At 38.1% G+C, this 25,533-nt stretch overlaps 1 protein-coding gene and 1 pseudogene across 2 annotated transcripts in view; both read right to left on the bottom strand.

Annotated features, from left to right (window-relative positions):
• Window positions 1-536: 536 nt before the first annotated feature.
• On the bottom strand, window positions 537-24,429 carry LOC306859023 (scavenger receptor cysteine-rich type 1 protein M130-like; the record flags this gene model as incomplete). Its single annotated transcript, XM_079399833.1, has 24 exons — window positions 537-604; window positions 901-960; window positions 1,053-1,121; window positions 1,522-1,587; window positions 1,772-1,831; window positions 2,035-2,127; window positions 2,226-2,438; window positions 2,552-2,866; window positions 3,270-3,341; window positions 3,449-3,751; window positions 3,878-4,195; window positions 4,272-4,595; window positions 4,805-5,119; window positions 5,250-5,564; window positions 8,853-9,167; window positions 9,324-9,620; window positions 9,704-10,018; window positions 16,179-16,493; window positions 22,597-22,659; window positions 22,790-22,852; window positions 22,977-23,045; window positions 23,705-23,758; window positions 24,238-24,321; window positions 24,420-24,429. 24 exons carry the CDS (start codon window positions 24,427-24,429, stop codon window positions 537-539), a joined length of 4,176 nt encoding a protein of 1,391 aa, XP_079255959.1.
• Window positions 24,430-24,554: 125 nt separating this feature from the next.
• The window catches only part of LOC306859022 (antigen WC1.1-like), a 38,717-nt pseudogene continuing 37,738 nt past the window's right edge, over window positions 24,555-25,533 (bottom strand). Inside the window, exon 30 of the transcript in view lies at window positions 24,555-24,802. The product of the transcript in view is annotated as an antigen WC1.1-like (transcript). The remainder of the gene's footprint in view (window positions 24,803-25,533) is intronic.

Below are 25,533 nucleotides of genomic sequence, written 5' to 3'. Positions count from 1 at the left end.
GAACAATCTGAACTCAACACAATTATGTTTATACAAAGTAACTGAATGTCAGAAAATGACAGGTTTTTGTTCTCTCAGATTTCTAAGGCTACACAATAGAAAAGATTTGTAAAAGCATCTGGAAAAAGTCAAGCACTTTATGAAAAGGTCATGAACGCAAAGCATTTTTCTCTGTCAAAAAGTGCAATTGTATATTTTAATACAGAATGTAACAAAACACTGTTAGATTGTAGATTGAAACTTATACAGTAAGATTGCTAAAACTTTAAAAGCTTTGAAAGGATTTGAAGCAGTGTGTGTGGTTTGAGTTATACAGCTCCTGCCTGTTTTCCTGGATCCTCCTCCACATCATCATAGTCTGCTTTTGGAAAACAAGAGCAAAGTCATTTATCAATACATTAAAATGCATTTAAAAAAACACTACAAGACTAAAATATACTAGCAGTAAATTTAAATGAGCTTTCATAACCACAGAAATTGATCAGATAAAGTAATTATAAAGACTAAACGAAGGTGTTAATAACGTACTAAACATGTCACTCATATTCTCCGACATTCTTCACATCATCATACTCCTCCTGAACACCCTCTGATATAAATGTGGCTATTATTAATACATGAACAAATAGACTATATCAGGGGTATCCAATACTGTTTTTGGAGGGCCACAGTTAAAGCCCCAATTAAACACACCTGAACCAGATAATCAAGGTCTTTAGGGTTACTAGAAACTTCAAGAGGGGGGAGTTTGGGACAAGATGGAGCTGAACTCTGCAGGACACGGACCCTCCAAGAGCAGGTTTGAACACCACTGGACTTCATACTTTATATCACACCATAATTTGAAGAAAAATAAAAAAACTTGCTCCAATCTAGAAGGTTGTAAATTGAATCCCACACCTGCTTTATCATTGGAGAACTGTCTTATAATGACGACATCATCATAGTTTTCCAGTACATCTACAAAAAAAAAAATACAAAAATAAATGCATATATTAAAATAGACATATTTATAGTGTTAAAACATGTAGAGACAATGATAAGAACTAAACCTGAAGCATGAGGTCTTAGTCCAGCAGTGATTACATCATCATAGTTCTCTGGTGTGATTGGTTGCTCTTCTAAATGAGTTAAAAACAAAGACAGAACAGACTTTAGTCAGGGCAGCACCATAGTCATTTTTTACAGGAATGAAAACGAGGCTGTGAGGAATAGGAGTTCAAAGTGAAGTACAAAATGTTCAATGGCTTGTATTGTTGTTTAACATGTCAACTGTTCAACTGACAAAATATCTTTATGAAAAACTTCAGTAAATAAAAACTTTGAAAATGATGCGATCAAGGACCTTTGTACAGTAGTGTATGTCACTGTTAAGACTTTAAGTCTGTCCCTCACAACCTCATTTTCATCTGCAGAAAATATGGTATCTACCTTGACTAAGGTCTATAAACAGAAACAGATTTACTGTTCACCTTCATCAAAGGGTTAAAGAAGTGAAACCCATCAGCTGAAGTTACTGACCTGTCGGGCCTTTAGTGGTGGAGAAATCATTCTGGTATTCAGGTGTGACTCCTTTTGCAGATTTTGCTTTAATAAAAATGTATGTATGAAAGAAAGAAAACCATATCTAAATAATGTGCTGAATATAATTTTATAAGATAACTTTTTAAGTGCATTTTAATAAATTACATATGCTTTACACAACATGTAGCAGGCTAAACATAGGCTAATGTATGTAGCAGGTAACATTACTATACTTAAGTCCTCTAACCTGAAAGAAGCTCATCAGCATCTTCATACCCAGAATGCTGTTCTTCAGAAAGTACACTTCCTGTTATGGAGCAGAACCATCATACATTCACAATCACAAATTTGCCAAAACCCCCACTTCCTTTGGATCATTAAACACTTAACGCTATATAATTTCAAATAACACAAAAGGTCCCACAAATCAATGTAATTTATTCCACTCATCCCTCTGAAAGGGATTATCCAGCTGATCTCCACAAATCAGACACTATGACACTTACTCACCCTTCTGAGTGAGGAGACTGTGTCTAGTGGGCTTGTGCTGAATCTCCTCATAAACGGCCTCAGTCGTCGTCCTGTGTCTCCTCTTAGAGAGAGCTGAGAGTGTAGACAGACAAACCTGCTGTCAGTTCACAACACATGACTGATCACACACTGAATAAGACACAATATGACAGTCTCTGGATCTCTCCTACCTCTCCTCATCCCTCTGTTCTGCTGAATCAGTATAAGCAGTGGCACTAAGAGCAGTAAGAGCACAACTCCCAGTACAATCACAAGCACTGGGGGGACGGAGAGAGATGCTGCTGGAGGAGTTTGTGGAGGAGAGACTGATGTTGAGTGCACTGGAGGAGAAACTGGAGGAGAAGCTGATGTTGTTGTGGCAGGAGTAGTGGACACTGACAAATCTGGAACATCTGTCGAAACAGACACAAACACATTCAAAGCTATGAATGCTCTGAATTTACCAATATTACACATTTTAATATGGTCTAAAAATAAATATTAGTTTTGCTGTGACCTGCGCAGGTGAGCCCAGCGTGCTCTTTGTGGGAGCAGTCAGTGTGGTTTTTCAGGGAGAGAGGACAGTCCCACAGATGAATCTCATTCCCTCTGCACTCGACTCTGTTCAGCCACACAACACCTTCACCAGCACCAAAGACTGAATTCCTATCAGCACTCAGTGCTGCTCCACAACCCAGCTGCCTGCAGACCACCTGAGCATCGCTGATGTCCCACTGATCACCACAGACTGAGCCCCACACAGCGTTATGATACACCTCCAGCCTCCCAGAGCACCAACCCTCCCCTCCACTCAGTCTGAGAGTAACGTGATCTAAAAACACACACATCACAAAAAAGTAGATACATTAATTGCCAGCAGAGTACTGTCAGAACAGCAACATTTGTACAGGAGTGTGAGATCATTTGTATATCCCAAGATGAAATCCTGGTTTCTCATTTTAGAACATTATCTTACGTCCCTGTCAAAAAAAACAGAATATGCTGGGTAGATATGTTATGAAGCATGGCAGCTGGTTCTGAGCTAGTTATGTGCTGGTCTAAGCTGGTCTTAAGCAACTAGCTCCTGCTCAGGACCAGCTCATAACCAGCTCATGACAAACTAAGGACCAGCTTAAACCAGTTGCCATGCTTCAAAACATACCTAGCCAGCATATGCTGTTTTTTTCAACAGGGGTTGCATTCAACATTCATAATTTTCCGTTAAATGAACTTACCTGAACACCGTCTCTGATGGGGAGATGTGGAGCATGTCAGAGAGCTTCGAGGAGACTCATGGATCTCGTGTTCTGTAACAACAATTAAATATTATAAAATGTATTCCATACATCTTCTCAAAGCATTAATACTAAAAGATAACTCTTATATTGTTTACTGTTGGAAAAATCTGTTTAACCTGAGCAGATGATTTTGGCCACTTCATCTTCACCACAGTCATTCTGTCCCCAGGGTAAAGATGGACATTGCCATAAAGTGGAATCATGTGGTCGACATGTAACTTTATCCAGCCAGTTAGGAGCTGATTTCCCTCTTGGTGTAGAATCAGACAAAACACCAGATCTTCCACAGTTCAGCTCTTGACAGATCAGACTCGCTGTGTCTCTGTCCATCTTGTTGTAACACACATTACCCCAGGATCCATTGTAGAAAACCTCCACATTCCCTTCACAGCCCTCAGTTAACCTGATCTCTTTAAACTCTACATGAAATGTGAATTTTAAAAATCACAAATTTGAAAAATGTGAACATGGACACTTGAATGTTGAAATGTGTAAAACCTTAATTAAACTTAATTTCATTGTAAACAATTTAGCAGCCTGTTTACCTGAGCACACGACTCCTACATCCTCCTTGTGATTACAGTCATGTTTTCCCCAGCCTGAAGAAGAGCAGCTCCACAGGGACGTCTCATTCCCCTCACACTCCATCTCATCCAGCCATATGGGTCCAGAACCAGGACCAAACCAGGCTGGTACCTGCTGGTTACTGAGGGCCACTCCACACTGCAGCTGTCTGCACACCACATGGGCATCTTTAATATCCCAGGAGTCATCACACACTGTCCCCCATGAGCCGCTGTGAAAAACCTCCAGCCTCCCTGCACAGTCTCCCCCAGAACCCACCAGCCTGATGGACTCGTGACCTGATATTCAGAGAAAGAAAAATACATTATTGATCACTAACAACTGAAGAATATGTCCAGATGTTGTTGTTCTCACCAAGGCAGGTGATTGACTGCTGTTGTGTGGAGCTGCAGTTGAGAGTTTGTGGAGAGCTGCAGTTTCCCAGATGAGCTTCACTCCCAGAGCACTGGAAGCCCGTCACACACTCATGACTGAGTTCAGGACTGGATGAAGAGGTGCCATAGAAGTTGAGCACAGAGCCACAGCCCAGCTGTCTGCAGACCACAGAGGATTCAGTGAGACTCCAGGAGTCCAGCAGAACTCTCCTCCAGACCTGATGGATGAAAACTTCCAGCTCCCCCTCACACTGTCTCTCTCCAGACAACCGCACCCGACCATCATGAAGAGCCAGAGAGGAATCTGAGGAGAAGATCCGAAGTTTTTGTAAAATACTGCAAGTTTGAGAATAAAACATTTTATATATATAAAAAAAAATCAATACTAAAATAATTGACAAAAACATTCTTTCAGACTGAAATAAGTAAAATATAAGAGACAAAATATTGTATTTCTACTACTGAGTCTTTGAGCAGCATAATATCAGTCAATCTTACACTATATTGACTCACCAGAGCAGATGACTCCAACATCTCGTCTATGAGAACATTCAGCTCGACTCCATGAAGAGATGGAACATTCTGAGAGTTTTGTTTCATTCCCATCACAATCAAACACATCAGCCCAGATTTCACCACTTCCCTCTCCAAACCAGTCTGATCCCACAACAGACACAGCAATCCCACAATTCAGCTGTCTACAGAGGACACTGGCATCTCTCATATCCCAGCATGCATCGCACACTGTGCCCCACTCATTGAGGAACTGAAGCTCCACTCTTCCAGAACAAGAGTCTGAACCATTTACCAGCCTGAGATCAGTGTAACCTGAGTGAAGTAGAGGGAGTTCAGAAACAATGCATAAAACCTTATTCCGTTAGGCTCTCATTAGATTAATCACATTTTAGACATGACCCATCAAAAACAAATGAAGAGATGCTGAATATTTATACTTAACCAGAGCAGATCAGTCCCACAATGTTGTCACTGGTGCAGTTGTGTTTGTGTGATGATGATATTGAACAGAATGAAATATGAGATTCATTTCCTCTGCACTGAATCTCTTGTGTCCACATCTGAGTGTCTCCTTTGCCAAAAGCAGCTGCTCCCAGCACCTGTACAGGAGCCCCACAGTCCAGCTCTCTACACACAACCTCTGCATCCTGCTGGTCAAAGGCAGCGTCACACACTGACATCCACGTCTGATCATGAAGTATCTCTAACCTCCCAGAGCAAAGATGAAACCCATCAGTGAGTCTGGAGCGCTTATGACCTGTTTATAGTGCATAACAGTGAACATTAGGTGAGCTGGTTTTGTTAAACGGGTTCTAGATGTGGCCAGCTTTACATTCAATTACATTTTTAACACTCAGTGAAGTGTGTTTTACATTTACACATTTTTAAATGTTTACTGTAGTACATTATGACGGCGGCTTTTAAAGTGAATTGCCCAAAAATTCTAATCATCTCCTTCAAATCTCTGCCTAGGCTGCTTCTTTTCATAAATAAATAAATAAATAAATAAAACTAAGCTTTGGACACTTTTCCTTAATGTTAAAAAGTGACAGACTCAAATACTGGGGTGTTCTTATTAATTCTTCTGGTGTTACTGTCCCTCTTGATCCTTATTAGCTCATTATGACTGGGGTGAATGTGTTGTTGATGTATGAACATGCCTATACTGTCAGAAAGTTCAGAATGAGCATGTTTTCGCAGTTCACTTTCAATAGTATGTTTTTAATATTTGTTTAATGGCATCTTTTTTTATGACTTACAGCGAGTAGGCCTATCACTGATACCAATACTACTTATGTCTCAAGGAAATTGTTCTTTTTTCCTAATATTCATCCACTGACTGAAGCCATTCAACATTACAGTATAATTGAGAGCTATTAATATAACATTTTTTAGACTTTAAAAATAACTTCTAATTTAAGTGAACTTCTTCACATAAACTCATTATAAGAATAAGATATAATTTTTTAAACTGAACATGCAGTTAACCACATCCAAAAAAAAAATATGTCTTTACTTTCTTACATAATCAAGACAAAATGATCAGAAAGTGTGGGGTACACTGAGGTTTAATTTTATTCACCTGAGCAGATGACTCCAGCATCACGAGCATGAGTGCAATAGTGTTTATTCCACCCTCCTGATCCACAGTTCTTCAGTGTAGACTCTGTTCCCGTACATATTAAAACACTCATCCAGATTGGTCCTGATCCTTGACCAAAATGAGCACGACCCAAAGCATCTACAGGTTCACCACAGTCCAGCTCTCTACACACCACTGCAGCTTCAAGCATATCCCAGCTAGAATCACACACTGTTCCCCACTGACCTCTGTGAAGAACCTCCACTGTACCAGCACAAGGACTGTTACCATTTACCAGTCTCACATTCATTACATCTATGAGAGAGGGAAATAGACAGAAAGACAGAGAGAAAAAAAAAAAAAAAAAATCAATCTAAAAAGATGTCATCATATTTAAAAGTGGCATAACTACTGATAACTTTAGGTAGCTGCACTGGGGCCCTGTAGGTACTGTGAACAAAAACAAAGCTATTTTATCTTCTTAGAAGACTTGAAACACAGAGCATGAATAATATGGACTACATTTATGGTCAATTTTTGGAGCTTGAAGCAAAAGATCTGAAATAATAAAATACAGTATATGCTTAGTAGTGCTTGCCCATGCAAAACCTGCCAGAATTCGGGTCAAATATTTATTAATGTATCCAAAATGTAGGGATAATAACATTTAAGGAGAGACAAAGACATTCAGAACAAACAATTACAGTGTTATATTTTCATGAATTTTAGTTCATTCTTGTAAGCTGTGGGTGTGTTGAGGGCACTACCAAGTTTTAATGCGCTGAGGTGCATGTGATCCTAGTTATGCTAGTAATTGCTCTCATATTATTGTGTGTGTGTGTGCACTTGGATGGGTTAAATTCCGAGTATTGGTCACCATACTTGGCCACACGTCACTTTCACTTACCAGCACACAAAAGTGCCTGGTGATCATCATGGGAGCAGTTGTGTTTGTGTGGTGATGTTGGACAGAGGTGAATCTGAGATTCGTTTCCTCTGCACTGAATCTCTTGTGTCCACATCTGAGCATCTCCTTTGTCAAAAGCAGCTGCTCCCAGCACCTGTACAGGAGCTCCACAGTCCAGCTCTCTACACACAACCTCTGCATCCTGCTGGTCAAAGTCAACAGCACACACTGACATCCACGTCTGATCATGAAGTATCTCTAACCTCCCAGAGCAGTGAGAACCTCCAATCAGCCTGACACCTGCAGTAGTGAGAGAAAATAAACTTAAAACCGTCATTAATTAATTACCCTCATGTCATTCCAAACCCGTAAGTACTTCATTCATCATCGGAACACAAATTAAGATATTTTGGATGAAATCTGATAGTTCTCCGACCCTGCATAGACAGCAATGCAACTGAAATGTTCCCAGAAACGTAGTAAGGGCATCAGTAAAACAGTCCATGTGACATCAGTGATTCATCTGTAATTTTAGAAAGCAGCGAGAATACTTTTTGTGCGCAAAGACTTTATTCAACAATTCTTCTCCTCAAAATCACATCTTCCGCCATTATCAAGAGTTACGGGTTTGGAACGACATGAGGGTGAGTAATTAATGACAGAATTTTCATTTTTGGGTGAACTATCCCTTTAAGTAAAGTTAGATGTTATCATTGTTATCATAGACTTCTACCGCATTTAACCACATTTATTTAAAATAAGAAAGGCAAAACTTTATAATAATATTTACAAACATTATTATAACATTCAATAATGGTGACAGATCATTATTTTATGTGCATTCAAATTGTTATTGAACTTTGAAACATATTTTGTTTTTTGAATGTACATGGACTACTGACACATACTAAACATTACATCACCAGTTATGGTGTTTCTGCACCATTTGGGATGACATCCTCACATCCTGAGCAAATGCTGACCAGTTGGAGAATGGGAATGGGTGTGGGACACTGAGAACCATCTCAGACAATGGGGTCTTGAAACTTCATTAACATACAGACCACAGCTGTTACAACAGGACTAACTTCTTTTACATTAAGGGTAGTAAACTGTAACTGTATAAAAGCTTTGAGTTTAGGATGTTCGGGGTTCATTCCGACTCTGTTGAACCCAAGGTACTACAGGTATTTTGTCACTGCTGTGCTGCAATAAACATCTTCAACGTCCTTTTTTTACAAGGCACAAGTATTTATGTCAGGAAATAAAGTATTCATAATGTACTGGGCTGGTACAATAAAAGCTTCTGAGAAATAACTGATCATTGCATTATTTGGATTTACATTTACATTTTACATTTATACATATAGCCAAAGCCACTTACTGTACAGATGCATTCAAGATTAACAATTTTATCAGTTCATGCACTACCTGAGAATTGAACCCATGACCTTGGTGTTGCTAACACCTGTTGTTAAAAAATAAAACTTTGGAACTAAAATATAAGATATGTGGATCAACAGTGATGTAATTGGTGAAATTTTAGAACAGCTCACCTGAGCAGATGACTCCTGCATCTCTATCATGATTACAGTCATAATCAAACAACTGAACTGATCCACAGTTCTTCAGTGTAGTCTCTGATCCAGTACATGTCATACGATTTGTCCAGATTGGTCCTGATCCTGGTCCAAAATAAGCATCACCCAGAGCATCTACCGGTTCTCCACAGTCCAGTTCTCTACACACCACTGCAGCATCAGCCATATCCCAAGCACCGTCACACACTGTTCCCCACTGACCTCTATGATGAACCTCCACTGTACCAGCACAGCGACTGTGACCACCAACCAACCTCACATTCACACGGTCTGTTACAGAAAACAAGAGAAGCAGTACTCATGAACAGAGCGAACAAGACAATAAGTATAATCTCATAAAAAGAGAGAAGAAATCTTTCATACACAGAGTCAGGAGATTTGACACAAGATTTCAGTGAAGTATAAAACATCTGCTCAAACCTGCACAAACCAGTCCAACATCAATGTAATGTGAGCAGTTGTATTTGTGTGGCAGTGATGTTGGACAGAGGTGAATCTGAGACTCATTTCCTCTGCACTGAATCTCTTGTGTCCACATCTGAGCATCTCCTTTGTCAAAAGCAGCTGCTCCCAGCACCTGTACAGGAGCCCCACAGTCCAGCTCTCTACACACAACCTCTGCATCCTGCTGGTCAAAGGCAGCGTCACACACTGACATCCACATCTGATCATGAAGTATCTCTAACCTCCCAGAGCAGCGAGAACCTCCAACCAGTCTGACACCTGAAAAACACAATGAGTATGACTTAACCTTTCAGAACAAAACATACAATACTTTTTTTTACAAAATTAAGTTTTGAGGTTACCTGAGCAGATGACTCCTGCACTCTTGCTCTTACACGCACCTTGAAAATCCCATGTGGCAGATCCACATTTTTTCAGTGTGGATTCAGATCCAGTACACATTGCATTATTCAGCCAGACTAGTCCTGATCCGAGTCCAACTTGAGCATCACCCAGAGCATCTACAGGTTCTCCACAGTCCAGCTCTCTACACACCACTGCAGCATCAGCCAAATCCCAACCAATATCACACACTGTTCCCCACTGACCTCTATGATGGACCTCCACTGTCCCACTGCAGGGACTGTTTCCATTAACCAACCGCACATTTATTATTTCTGTATACAGTAAGGGGAAAAAAAAATTAGAAGAGATCTATCAAAATTAAATGAATCTTTCCTGTTGAAACAGTCAACACAAACCTTTACAAAGCAGTCCAACATTATTTTTGTAAGAGCAGTTGTATTTGGGTGTGAATTTGAAAGATGTTTTACACATATGAATCTGAGATTCATTTCCTCTGCACTGAATCTCTTGTGTCCACATCTGAGCATCTCCTTTGCCAAAAGCAGCTGCTCCCAGCACCTGTACAGGAGCCCCACAGTCCAGCTCTCTACACACAACCTCTGCATCCTGCTGGTCAAAGGCAGCATCACACACTGACATCCACGACTGATCCTGAAGTATCTCTAACCTCCCAGAGCAGCGAGAACCTCCAACCAGTCTGACACCTGAAAGAACATAAATAATTATAGTTCTGTCAGGACCACTATCGATAATATGACTGACGCTTAGCATAAAGTTTGGGTTGGCGGCATGGTTCTGTTCTGGGTAAAAATATGAATGAGCAGGGAGAGCAGCAATAACCCGCTAAGGGTTAATAGAACAGAACCAAATGTAGCAGATATCATTAGTGCTCTTAATGACATAGTGCAGGGGTGCCCAACCCTGTTCCTGGTGATTGACTGCCCTGCAAAGTTTAGCTCCAACTCTAATCAAACACACCTGAAGCAACTAATTAAGGTCTTCAGGATCGCGTGAAAATTAAAGGCAGGTGTGTTTGATTAGAGTTGGAGCTAAACTTTCGATCGCCAGGAACAGGGTTGGGCACCCCTGACATAATATAAACATTATTCAAGATAAAAGAAGTCTGATTCGGGAAACAAGGAATATTAGAAAGCCAAATCCTGTGACAAGAGGAGGAGTTGAGGATGGAGGAGGGTAATTTGCTCCTGAGCAAAATTGATAAAGATGCTGAATAATACTGAATAGACCTTATATAGGAGTGCTGTGATAGGTGTCATATTCCTATAGGTAGACGTGGATCAGCTGAGAGTCATCTGATGCAAGCTTGACTCGTGTGACCTGCCAGAACTATTGCTGCATTCACGCCATGTCCTTATTACTAGGTGCGTTCGACTTCATGCGGCGCCGCAAGGATCGGCTGCCGCCTGACAAAAGCAATGCATTCTGGTTAGGACATTTGTCCGACTATGACCGATGTCGTGCCGAATTCTGCACCCTGCCAGATTATGCATCCCCTAGTATTGGTAAATTTAGGAATAGGTGTGGGGGAGGGGTTAGGATTAGGGGTGGGGTTGGGATTAGGCAATCAGGTAGCGATTTCAACGAGGGGATGCATAATCTGGCAGGGGTGCAGATTTCGGCACAACACCGGCGCTGCAGCCACCTTACAATCACATGTGACATCAAAGTACCGCGAGAGCAAAACGAGACCAGCCGCTGAGGTCAGGCGCTGCAGTTGCTCAAAATCGGCTGCGAAAGCCTTGATGACGGCACACTTTATTCTCATTGGTTAGATTCTGTCATGACAAGCACGAGGTGTGTTAATTCTAACAATTAATTTCCAATAATGCTCACAAATGTTTTATAACAGTAAATCTTATTTAGTGTAATCACACTGTTATCTTGAGTTATTTGTTTTATCAAAAACCCTGATAAAAGCATATATACCCACACTTTATTGGTATTTAGTAGCCTATATGTTTATGCTGAACTTTATTCTTGAACAGACTGCGCTGTATTAAGCAGTATATAAAAAGTGTTTCTTGCTCAAACGTTTCTGTGTATTTCACGTATATTGTATTTAATACACTGTATTTGTGATTAAGAGCATGGAGCAGAAAGTGTCCGTTTTTTAATTCCGCCCCGACTGCAAGCGGCTACTCTCTCTAGCCGGTGGCAGGCTAGTATAGTTCATCTCAAACAAGCCTACTGTGATTTCGAGATGACAACACGTGACATTCTAATTGAAGCTGTTCACACCCTCAGACTTGTAACCATCACACTATCAATGCCTAAACATAGCACCTAATGAATCTGTTGTGGTCAGGTGGTATAAGTCGTAGCTCTCAGAAAACTCCCAGTTAACAAGTTGTAACTGACCTATTGGTAAGCCCCTCCCCTCGAAAGCAGACTAGCCAATGGCAGTCGAGTATCAGTTGCACGGGGAGCGGAACTCGGACATCTTTAGGTTTCAGCACCATAGAGAAACACTGGAAGATCCGAAGCTCGCATTGGTTTTATGGAGTTTATGCTTCAAAAATGGAAAAACTATGTGCCCGGGGTACTTGTAACACTGATTCCAGATATCCTGCGAGGATGGCCAATATAATTTATTTGATTACATTTCCTGAATCCAAACAAAACAGAGCAAAATGTCCCTAAGCATTCAACCCCAATACAAATGAAGACATTTTCTGGTTGTCACACACTCATTTAGTTACAGTTTTCATCTGCTCAAGCAGAACGTTAATGTTATCTTGTGCTTTAGCAAGGTATCTCTGGCTAAAACTAGCTAACGTTAAAGTTAGTGAGTCCACGCACAACATGCTCCTGAACACTAGTTGTTTCTCTTACTTTCATTCTCCCCCATTCACTTTCAATGACTGGCCATTTTTGACAAGTGTGACTTTGTGCAATTTTGTAAAGGCATTTAAAAGCAAACTTCCTGATTAAACATTAAAGCACACTAGTGTGAGAAACAGTGCATATTTTCTTTCTTTTTTTTTTACTCAAAAAATTAGGTCTATGATTAATCAGATGCAAATAGAAACACGAAACCAGTCCTAAATGAAAGAAAACAAGTTGACAAAAACAAAAAATCCAGTATTTGGTGATAATATAGCAAAATGAGATTTATAAGCAATTGTTTGGAGTCTGGTCATTTTTGTGGAACACCACAAGTGTGACAGGAGTCCGAACACAACCAGAGGGTTAACAGACCCTTCAAACCTTGAAATCAGTAAATATCATTGGGATTTGGAAATGGCATTACTAATTTTATACATTTGAACAAGCAAAGGGAAAAGGTAGAGGAAATATCTTATGCGCCCACAAATAGTGTCAGTTTTGTCACACTGTATAATAGTTACACATTGTACACGTTAATAAAACACAATCTAAGAGGCAGAAAATTTTATTTATTGTTTGTTTCCAGTCGTAGCTGTATCCCTTTTAGCCACAACCCGTGTAGACCTTGTGTAACCCCGACCCTTTTCAGCACTGCACTCGTTGTCTTCCAGTTCAAGTTTACACAGAGTGAATATCAGGTTGTATGAATTTATGAATCAACCACTCATTTAAAAAATCTTCCTGGTCTACTGATGTTTGCACTTTAATTATTAAAGTACACATAATAACTTTTGTTAACACTAAATTAAGTAAATCCACTTCACCAGCTAATTACTCCAACAATGTTGCTATAAAGAACAAATTGTAGCTACAGATGGTTGTGCACTTGTTTCTATGACCCATAATGGGAAACAGATATTTCTCTTCTTGACTCACCTATAAAACTACTGATGGCAAATGAAGTCAGAAGTAAACTTTATTTGTATACACATATTCAGGGTCATCGCTAGTGGGGTAAATGGTGGTGACGATTATGAGTGCTTAAACAGCTGCTAGACTGACTGTGATCATTTAAGAGTTTGTTCTTTCACTGCACGATTCAGTCTAACAAAATTAATTTAGAATTCTTCCAAACTTCAAGATTTGGGGGCAGAAAATGTATATATTTATATAATTTCAGATAGTCAATATTGCAAGAAGAGTGCCGTTTTTTCTGCAAAAATCACAAATATGATATTGATTTTATACAACAATTCAATAAATGAGCAGTTAATATTAAGAGACTTACGTTTTAGACAACATATCGGCTATTTTTGCTCTGTTTAGCCAACAAAAATCATTCCACAGCACTGTTTTGCGTCTCTGAACAACACGACGGTGTTTCGTTCCTGAATGAATCAACTGTTTAAATTATTCGGTTCAATCGCAATGACTCACTTAGTAACAGTGACTTAACCTACAGCGGTTTAGTTTTACATTTAAAGTATTTTTTTTTTTTTTTTTTTTTTTATAATTTTAAATATCGGGATTCAGCATTTTTAGGATGCAAAAAATCACAATATTATTTATGCATTTTTAATTGCAGGTTAAATGCATTCATGTTCGTCTCTAAACAGTGTGTAAATGCATCTAAATGCCACTTCGGATGCAGCTTCTGTGTTTCCTCTGCACTGCAAAGATGAATTTAGTTGATAATGATTTTATTTGTTTGCAAATAAAATGTCTTATTATTATAATTGACTTTATTGACTAAATATAATAATTTGACGGAAATGTTAACGCACACTTCTAGAAAAAAAAAAGCTTTATAAAGGTAAAAATGCCCACAAGGGTAAAAAAAATCTCTTTAAACTTGTTGGAAAAGATTAATTTCTCTCACTGCTGTGAACTGACCACACAGAATATGAAGTTTATCAAAAACTTTAGGATTCAGCTGTCTACACTCACTGCCCATTACCAAATTACTTTGTAGTTTTAACAAGAATTAATTTATATTTAGTATAGTGAAGACTATGTAATGATATTTTACATTTGATTATTCGGTTTCTATACCCAAACACCTACAAACTTAAACATTGTTTAATTTTTATATTTGTTCTATTTATTTGTGCTATTTTCTCCATTTCAAACAGGGGCCCATGGATACGACCAGCACTGGGGCCCCTTAAACCGGAGTTACGGCCCTGCACATCTTATCAGCTCAAGCAAATGCTTTAAATCCCACTGACTGGCCAGGTGATGATTCGATACATACCGCAAAATAGGGCTGTCAAAGTGGTTAAAAAACTAAATTCCACTTTTTTACTTTAATTACTAATTATTACTAATATTCTAATTATATACAAATTTAAAAGAATTTCAGAGAGAAAAGGCCTGAGGCCACAAGAGAACACAATATAACATGACTGTCTTTAAAAAACAAACAAACAAACAAACATGTATCATGTATTTAGGCATATAAGAGCCAAAGCGCCGAAGATGAGATGTTTTAAAAACATGCAGTGGAACAGAAAGTAAACGGAAAATAAATTATATTTGTGAAGCATTTGTATATCAAATGTTGCAATAATATAACATGTTAAGAATATTTTCTATTTGAAGCAATCTTTGTCGTCCCACTTTAGAAAACATTATTTCAAAAGTGGGACAAACTAATGTGGGACAGTCAAGGTTTTTCTATTGATAAAATGTGAATTAAGAAAGTTAAATGCCATTTTTTGTTACATTTCTGGGCTTATAATGCAGAAATATTATTTATTTTAAGATCTACAATTCAAAATTTTGAGACTAGAGGACAATGGGATTCTGGACCATGATGAGTCCACGGCTGACAAGGACTGCTTATTTTGGTTATGAAGTGTTTTTACCATTACGATTTGCATGACACATGCTTTTGAAAATATGTTCCATATTCTTACCATGTGCAGATTATAGAATCTTAACAACAGTTTAAATACATTCCATATTCTAAAGCATAGATATTTTTTAATCTTTTATGAAATTTAGCTATCTTTGTTAATTCCAGTTTTATATTTGTTACTTTATAACATGGTTGTTATTATTGTTGCTGCCAGAAATGAGTCATTTTTTAAATAAATTATTTTAAATGGTATGATTTCTGTGTTACTGTATATACTGTAGTTATATTTAACATTTCACATGTGGACATTTAGGCTACTATAGTTTATTTAGACAAACTGATAAAGACAGCAAACACATTAACTAACCAAACAGGGTATATGCACATTTAATCAGGAGTGTAAAAATGTGAAGTTATCTTTGTAAAAATGTAATTATTTCTCAAGGCCCTACAGAAGCTACATCTCAACCAGCATATATCATGAATATGTGCAGAACTGTAATTGTTGTTTAATGCTGGAAAATGTGTTTACACAGGAATAGGATATTTGATGTTTTAAACATTATTTATGAAATGCAAAATAAAGATTTTTTTTTATTAATTTGTGTTCACTGTACAGTACCTATCACACATACATTTACTATCTTTGTGAACATTGTGCGCATCAGTCTAAAATGTTGTAAAATATTGCATTGAGTATTTTGACTGTTCATACTTTAGATATTATATGAATAGCAAAACTCGGGTGTATGCGCAAATGTTACCTGAGCAGATGACTCCAGCATCTTTAGCATGATCACAGTAACTTTGGCCCCATCCTCCTGATCCACAGTCCTTCAGTGTGGATTCTGAACCAACACATCTGACAAAATCCATCCAGATTGGTCCTGATCCTGGTCCAAAGTGTGCATTACCCAGAACATCTACAGGTTCTCCACAGTCCAGCTCTCTACACACCACTGCAACATCAACTAAATCCCAGGCAACATCACACACTGTTCCCCACTGACCTCTGTGAAGAACCTCCACTCGACCAGCACAGCGACTGTGACCACCAACCAACCTCACATTCACACTGTCTAATATTTTAAAAATAGAAAATAAGAGAGAAATATAGGCATATTGTGAAATAATAAAAGATAATGTTGCCATCTGAAACACTACATTATAATCAAACATTTTAAAGCACGCGATTTAAAAAAATATTCCGACCACTTCAGATAATTCCAGAAAGTAACATTGCTTTACCTCTATTTTTTATTAAACTTGTGTACTTACCGGCTGTGATGAGTATTACAACTGCAGACAGTAAAATGAGTGTCAGGCATCTTCCCATCATCCTCAGCATGATTAACTCAACACCCAGTACAAGCTTCTCCAAACTGATGATACAGAAGTACAGGCATCCGCTTAATGAGAGAGAAAGAGACCCAACACCCTCCAATCACACTCGCTATTACCTTATTAGACACAACAGAGGAAATCATCAAACAACTGCAGTGACAAATCAGAGAAGACATTTATGATATTTCCCATATATATCAAAACTGTCAGTGTTGATGAACTCCTCCTCCCCACACATCAAGACACCCGACTAAGGGAAGACATGCACGCATGCACACACACACATATATATTTGACTTACAGGAGACAGGAAACTCTCCAGTTTATTTACAGCATCAAAGCCAAATACCTGCAGAGATGAGATAAAAGCACCGATAACTAACTGTGAATGTCCAAAACACTGTATTAGTGTTCACCTGTCAGAATGACATAATAAACCCAACAGCAAAACTGTAAAATGACAACGAAAACCATAATTTCCATTCTCATGTTGTTCACCTTGTGACCAGCAGAGTCAGTGTGTAACTGTACATTCCACACCACTTCCAAAATAGTGTAGCAACATACTAAAATTGTACATTTGAACAAAGAAATATCGAATCTCTGTGTATTTTATGCTTGAGAAAAAGTATGGTTTTGATAGCATCAGTGGTATCTTGCACATTAAATTAAGATGAATGAGAAAATAATGACATAACCTAAATAAAACTTCAAATAAACCCTCCACTAAACACTACATAGAAAACAAAACTGGAGTTGGTTTGCATGTCCGTCAGATAGTCTCTTCTTCTGTTATATACCCAGGACAAAGAGAGGACGGTTAAATGGTTTTATTGAGCAAGACAGCAGAATGAGCAGGGGATCAGGTGAGTAAGCAGAGCAATATAACTTCGGATATCTTGATGAGGTAGGTGATGATAGACTTGTCTTACAGGACCAGGAGATTGTGGATGAATGAGATTGAGAGAGAGACCACACCAGAATGAAGACCGGAGACAAGGAGACGATGGAGAACACACTGGAGAGAACACAAGAGGTAAGTACAGGTAATAGCACTGGAAGGATATAGCTTGAGACGCTGTCTTTCGTAGAGAAGGAGTCCACTGCGCATAAACGAGACCGGACAATGATGGTGACTGAGGTGAGTGCCTTTGTACTGGGTTGGTGATGAGATAATTGGATTAATGACAGGTGCAGGTGATTAGAACTCAGGAGAGGGAGTGCGCTGGGATTGGCTGGTGTGGTTCTCTGGCTGTTCTGTGTCAGCATAGTGGTTCTTGTCCAGAATAGTTTAAAATGTCAACTTTTTCCACATGTAGTCAAAGTTTACAACAGTCAGTTAAACATTGGCTAAACATTGGCAACAACATATCAGACTGATAGATATAATTAAAAAAATATATATATTTTCTGAGTTTTGAGACATTTGTTCCTGTTTTGTGCACATTGTCATAATATACTCCTGTCAATCGAAAAAAAAAAAAAAAAAAAAAAAAATTTCTAAAATTAACTGCATTTAATTGCATATTAATATAATAAATGTATTGTTAAAATTTCACACTGAATCTCCAAATGAATGTAACAATATAAAGATGATATATTTTAAATATGAGTTTAATAAGGCTAAATATGAGTTAAATCAGTTTTTACTGAGTAGCCTTTTGTTAAAAAAGACTAGTATCATACCAATATTGCTACACTGATGTCTAGAATGCATTTTCCCTCAATTTTATCCATTAATTATAGTCATTCAACATTACACAACATTACAGTATAATTGAAAGCTATTATTTTTAACATTTAAAAGGTTTTGAAGTGAACTTAAACAAAATAAAACTTCACATAAACTATATTCGGGGGGAGGGGGGCCGTTAGTGTGGCTAAGTGGCTTTATTAGACACTTGCACTATGAGAATAAAGCTCAAATAGAGTTTTTTGAGCAGTAAATGACGGAGATCTGTGTTTTGTCTGTCAACAGCCGCATCTGAGGCAGCAAATGCATCGCATTACAGGCTAACGTTACGCTTTCATCAACATACTGGTTATAACTTTTACTGTAGCTATATGGGTGCTTAGTTTTTTGTCGTTTAATACACTTGCCCAAAATCTCATGTTATATACGATGAAGCACTAAATGCACAGCATATTAAAATGTAGTAACTCGCGGGCCGTGCCCCCACAAACGAGTTACTGTGCCCCACCACTTTCCATCCTCCCTCCTCCTTGCTGAACGCGATCGATTTTGAAAGCGAAAGATAAAACAGCGCACATCCCCCCGGTTGAGACACAGAGACACAGACCGTGCGATCCTCCTTTCCACCCCCCCGGGAGATATATCGTGACTGCATGATTTGTGCCCCCCCCCCCCAGGAATTTAAATGCCCCCCCGACGGAGGTGACCATGGCGCCGGCTCTGGTGAAGTTACAAGTTTTCGCTGACAGTTTGAGGATCCAATTGCATTACAAAGTTTAGTGACAAGCTCTTTTTAATGATTTTCATATAATGAAGACCAATAGCAGTGATTTTAAATAATAATAACGAACTATAATAGAGAGTTCGGATAATTTTCCACAGCACACCTGACCGTACGGAAACACCGCCCCTGGGCTGAACTGAATATAAATTAATCTTAATTCAAGCAACAGAAGTTAATAAGCGAAGAGTGAGTCAGTGATTTCTCTTTTTCTTTTGTTCTTTGATTTACATCAGTGACACACTGCAGCAGGTTTTACTTTAAAAGCAGGTCTTTTTTAATAAAAAAAAGTTCATGTTAATTATTAAATCAAATATACTTTTTTAAAGATTTATTTTAATTAGGCTACTGTTATTCAGAAGAATATTTTAGCAATGCGTGTCAGGTACACAGTATATATTAGAACATATACTATATTAGTAGGTCATTAAAAAAAGATAAAGGCCTGGTTTCACAGACAGGGCTTAGACTAAGGCAGGATTAGGCCATAGTTTAATTAGAACATTTAAGTAATTTTTATAAATGTGCCTTAGAAAAATACATTACTGGTATGCATCTTGAGACAAAACAAAGGCACCGATATATTTTAAGATCAATCAGTGTAAGTTTCTTTCAGTTTAAACAGCTCAGACTTAGATTTTAGTCTGGGACTAGGTTTAAACCTTGTCTGTGAAACCGGGGGAATAAAGTATATCTATGACCATACACAGTTCTGCTGCTTGCATGTGTTTAATACTGCAATACCGATCTGTTCCTTTGGGTGGCTGTAAAGCACTGAGATGGTAAACTTGTTGAGAAGGTACGGAAGCGTATTGCATTCACTTGAGGAAAAAAAAATCTACTCTGTTTTTCTGAATTAACTAGTTAATTGAGATAATTTTTCATAAAAAAAAAGTTTTTGCTCTGTTTTTCTGAATTAACGAGTTAATTATCTCAGAATTACGAGATAATTTTTAAAGAAAAAAAAAGTTTTTGCTCTGTTTTTCTGAATTAATTACTTAATTATCTCAGAATTACGAGATAATTTTTCATTAAAAAAAGTTTTTGCTCTGTTTTTCTGAATTAACGAGTTAATTATCTCAGAATTACGAGATAATTGTTCATTAAAAAAAGTAAGAAGGCCTACTGAATTGTTCAACGAATAATTGAACTGATTAATTGTAGCTCACTCAGCAAAACTGTATAGAGATATTAACATCGAGACAACAAAATGAACAGTCGATGATGTGGATACTTACCTGTAATCAACCGAAACGAAACCCGCAACTACATATCTTTTGTCAGCAATGAAGAAGCTCTTAAAATGTTGTGTGCAGCTTTGAATGACTCGTTCCTGCAGGTAAGGACAGTTTCCAACCGAAAGCATATTAAAAGTATCAGGACATTACTATGCAAAAGTAGAAGGACATTATCATGGTTTGATTTATGACTGCATCGCTTGTGAATAGATGAAACTGCAGTGACCTCACACAACAGGCAACTGCGCTCGTTTCAGAGAGGCCTGCAACTGACTTGTGGAATAATATTTATGTGTATATATTAATATTTAGGTGCGGTTCGGGTCGGCTCGGGTTCTGTCTGATAACAGGTCGGTGTTCTGTCAATTACCGCGGGTGTGGGTTTATCAAACAGGACCCGTGCTGGGCTCTGGCTTGTTTTATATTGATGAATATGACATGAGCTGCACTGGGGTTCTGATGATTGTCTGTTGTTAAGCATTTTTCAGTCATAATATATTGTAAAAGTTATTATAAAGTGATTCATATGGATGATAGTGATGAAATATGTCTTTTAAACATGTTACATGTTGTTGAATTACACATAACTCAACACAGCCTGATAAATGGTGCACATAAAAACCAGACCAGCAATAAAAACACACCTTATCGCATAAGATAATAGAAATAATTATAATAATAATAACATCATAATTACTACTATTATTATTAAGTTAGGCCTATATTATAAGTTAGTCTACTTATTTATTTATTTATCTTCAACATTTAATTCCAGTAGGCTACTTGCTGCAGCAATGCTGAGTGCTGTTAAATCACTGATGGTCATTTGGTATTATGTTTAGGATGTCTTTAACTATGTGGTTGTGCTTTATAAGTATAAGAAAAAATGTCTGAAAAGTTTTCTTTTTATTGATATTAACAAGGTCAAAAACAAGATTTTTTGATCTGAGGCAGTGGGTGTGATCATTAAGCCAAATGCCTTATTTGTTGTCCTCCTCCTCCACATCATCATAATCTGTTATTAAATACAATAAATATTCAATCAGGTCAAATGTTGTTTTTGGATGAATGTTTTAAAAGTCTAAACAAGTGGAAAATATTAAATTAAAATAAAGATGTTAATATAATGAGCTTAAAGCTTACCCAACAGGTTTCTCACATCTTTATTTATTTATAATAACTTTTCACTCATCACATCATCATACTCCTCCTGAACTCTTTATTTATTCATAATAACTTTTCACTCATCACATCATCATACTCCTCCTGAACTCTCTCTGATCAAGAATTACATAAAAACATGTCATTTCAGTTTATAAACACTTTATCTCATTTGAAGGATCCCTTTTCCCTTAAGTGAACTGATTACACAGAACACGTCTGAGGCCTAGTCCACACGTATACGGTTATTTTTATAAACAGAGCTTTTCCTCAGTTTAAAAAAAAATCTTGTCCACATGAAAACACAAAAACATGCTATGAAGCGCTCTCAAGAGCATGTCAAACCAACAGGTGTCAATATAACCCTAACCGTAAAAAGCCATGTTGGCCAACCAGAAGCCTGAAAAAAGCATGGAGTGATTTACCGGCTACACGACAACACTGCAGCTGGAGTTTCTGAAAATCTTCACCCTGGCAGGAGTGTTTAAAAAAGGTTCGGTTTCAGTAATCTGATACTGTGTTTGTGTGTGGACGAATAACCAAACCAAAAAGCTGCGGTTTTGAAAATACCCATGTTCATGTGGACTGGGCCTGATATTTGTTACATGTTTCCTGTGTGTTTTCTGCCCCTGTCTGCTGTCTGCCTTGTTTGTCTCCATAGTTAACCTCATTAGTTGCCATAGCCCTCATTTGACTACACTCATCTGTTTGTTAGTTCCCATATACATAGCTATTGTGTTTCTCTTGTGTTTTGTCAGCTGTTGAATATATTGGTGCTTGTTTTATCCGTATTTCACTTCCTTGTATTTTTTGTTTCCCATTTTCCTGTTTGTTCTCTTGTTTAATTCTATGAAACTCTTGCAATTAGATCCTAATCTCAGCCAGCTTTCTCCATCACATTACAATACTCATGTAAACATGCGAAGGGTGATTTAAAAAAATAAAAGTAGTTCTGTGCATCTCACCTTTTTCACCTTGAGATCTCCGTCTATTAATGACAACATCATCATAATTCTCTGGTGTGTTCACTACACATAAAAATATGATTCAAAATTAGATGTAAACCAAAAAACCATTAAGACAGCAATTTAAAGTATTATCTGTAACAATCTTGAATTTATAGGAAAAATTTTTAAAAGTTGCTAAAAAGTAAAACACCTTTTCTGATGTCAGAGTTCAGTCCGCTCGTCATGACATCATCATAGCTCTCAGGTGTTTCTTCTACAAATTCACACATTCATTACATTCAGAACTCATCTGTTATGTCGATCTTCAACATACTGTAATATTTTAATTTAAGTGTATTATAAGCTGTTGTAGAGTAAGAGAGAGACACCTGTCTCACGATCTGCTTTCAGTCCATCAGTGATGACATCATCATAGTATCCCGGAGTGATTTCCTTCAGCATCTCTTCTGCATCAACACACAATATGTTTGGATACAAAAGCCAAAATATGTTCTTGTTGCAGATCATGAGACTGAAAATGTATTAATCATTTTGTAATGAATCATGTGATCAATTAAAAAGGACCCTTTAGGCCACTGCCGTTGGTGACATCATCATAATATGCAGTCTTGAACTTTTTTGCTAAAAAAGGAAAACAGACTTCTAATATATAAGTAAACAGCAGTATTTGAATAGTATCGAGTATCAGTCAAATATGTAAGAATTTATTTATTTATTTAGGTGAATTATTTAAAACGGATTTGAGTGGAATGTGAAATGAATATACACTTCGGCCGTTTCTCAATATGCGTACTTGTCTGTACTTGTGTTCTTGTGGACTTGTGAAACGTCATCAGTCGCTGCCCAAGTACTGTTCCAATTCAAAGTTCACATCTAGCCAAGTCCAGTTCAAATCCCCGGATGTGTTCTTGATCCGCCCCTTTTACCGAGGATGCATCGAGAGGTGACTTGTGCGGACTTGATACGGGCCATAACCCAGAATTCAGTTCGTCCTCCCGTCCTCAAGAGTTCGTTCTTCTGAGTCGAACTTGGCAAGTCCAAACTCGAAAGGACGGAAGTCCAGACTCTGCGAACTTGGTATTGAGAAACGGCCTTCATCTCTAACCTGAGAGAATATCATCTTCATACCCAGAATGCAGTTCTTCAGAGATGAGACTCCCTGTTAAAGGAGAGCAGAACAATCAGAAACATGTTCATCATTACAAACAGACTGAATACTCATTTCCTCTGGATCATAAAGAAGACAACACAGCACAAATATTAATTATTCACATTTAAAAGCATTATAGGCAGAAATCCCTTTTTTTGTTGTTGGGCCTATTAACAAACACACACGTATCCTCACATGAACCCATTCCTAACTGCCTTCCAGAAACACACACACACCTGCACCTACCCTTAAAAAATATGAACACCTCCTTATGACAATCTAAAAATACACACAGGAAGAGACACTCACTGAGACACACACACACACACACACACACATATAAACATGCACCTGCAGCTCTGTGGTTTTCTGTCAGGAATTCTGTGGTTTGAAGCAGGAGGTTTAACAGGACTAATAATAGATGAACATCAACTGTCTGACAGACTCTTATTAATGGTATTAAATGAGATTGATGGCTCATGTCTCACCCCTCTGAGTGAAGTGATTGTGTCTGTGCTGAATCTCCTCATAAACGGCCTCAGTCGTCGTCCTGTGTCTCCTCTTAGAGAGAGCTGTGAGTGTAGACAGACAAACCTGCTGTCAGTTCACAACACATGACTGATCACACACTGAATAAGACACAATATGACAGTCTCTGGATCTCTCCTACCTCTCCTCATCACTCTGTTCTGCTGAATCAGTATAAGCAGTGGCACTAAGAGCAGTAAGAGCACAACTCCCAGTACAATCACAAATTCATGACTGTCTTGAATACATAAAAAGATCATAAATTGAATAATATTACTCAGTGTTTGCTGTGACCTGCACAGGTGAGTCCAGCGTGCTCTTTGTGGGAGCAGTCAGTGTGGTTTTTCAGGGAGAGAGGACAGTCCCACAGGTGAATCTCATTCCCTCTGCACTCGACTCTGTTCAGCCACACAACACCTTCACCAGCACCAAAGACTGAATTCCCATCAGCCCTCAGTGCTGCTCCACAACCCAGCTGCCTGCAGACCACCTGAGCATCGCTGATGTCCCACTGATCATCACAGACTGAGCCCCACACAGCGTTATGATACACCTCTAGGCTGTTATACCTGATTGGTGTATATCAATAAAGTGTCAGTCTGATGAGCGGGACTCCTCCTCCAGCGTGAAGAGACACTTCACTGAGGACAGACTCGTGTCAGTCAGAAGTCAGTGTGGAGATAAAGTCACACTAAACTTAAAGCAGATTGATACAGAAACACTGCAGCTTATATTCAGCATCAAACCTGAACCTGAACGCAGCAGATACAAGCACTAATGACTGACTGCTCACTGACTGAAACTTTATTTTAAAATAGTTGATTTTTGCTATAAATTTATAAATTGTAATAAACTGAAGATTTAAAAAAATAAATTAAATGTGCATAATATTAGGTGGACTTTACTTGACCATTATGTTCTAATCAAGAGCACAATAAACAAACAGTATGTTAATACATTATAAAATGAACTGGACTGAATGTGTACAACAGCAGAAGGCTATTTGGACAAGATTTGTAAATAAACATTGGTTTTTGATCTAAAGATATTAATTTGCCATCATATCAAAGACATCTGTATAAGTAAGTATATTTTTAATAATTTTTCTATAATCATCTCTAAAGTAGATGATCTCCAGTTCTCTGGAGGATGACATTGGCACCTCAGTTGAGCAGGGCAGAGGGACAGTGGTTCTAGCCACCGGGTCACCACTCTGTGCATGGCCCTGGGGGTGGGTTTACCATTTTGGGAACCTA

Source organism: Barbus barbus (assembly GCF_936440315.1).
Source record: "Barbus barbus genome assembly, chromosome: 39".
NCBI classification, from domain to species: Eukaryota; Metazoa; Chordata; class Actinopteri; order Cypriniformes; family Cyprinidae; genus Barbus; species Barbus barbus.
Note: the sequence above shows the minus strand (reverse complement) of the source record. Positions and strands in the feature narration are given on the sequence as shown.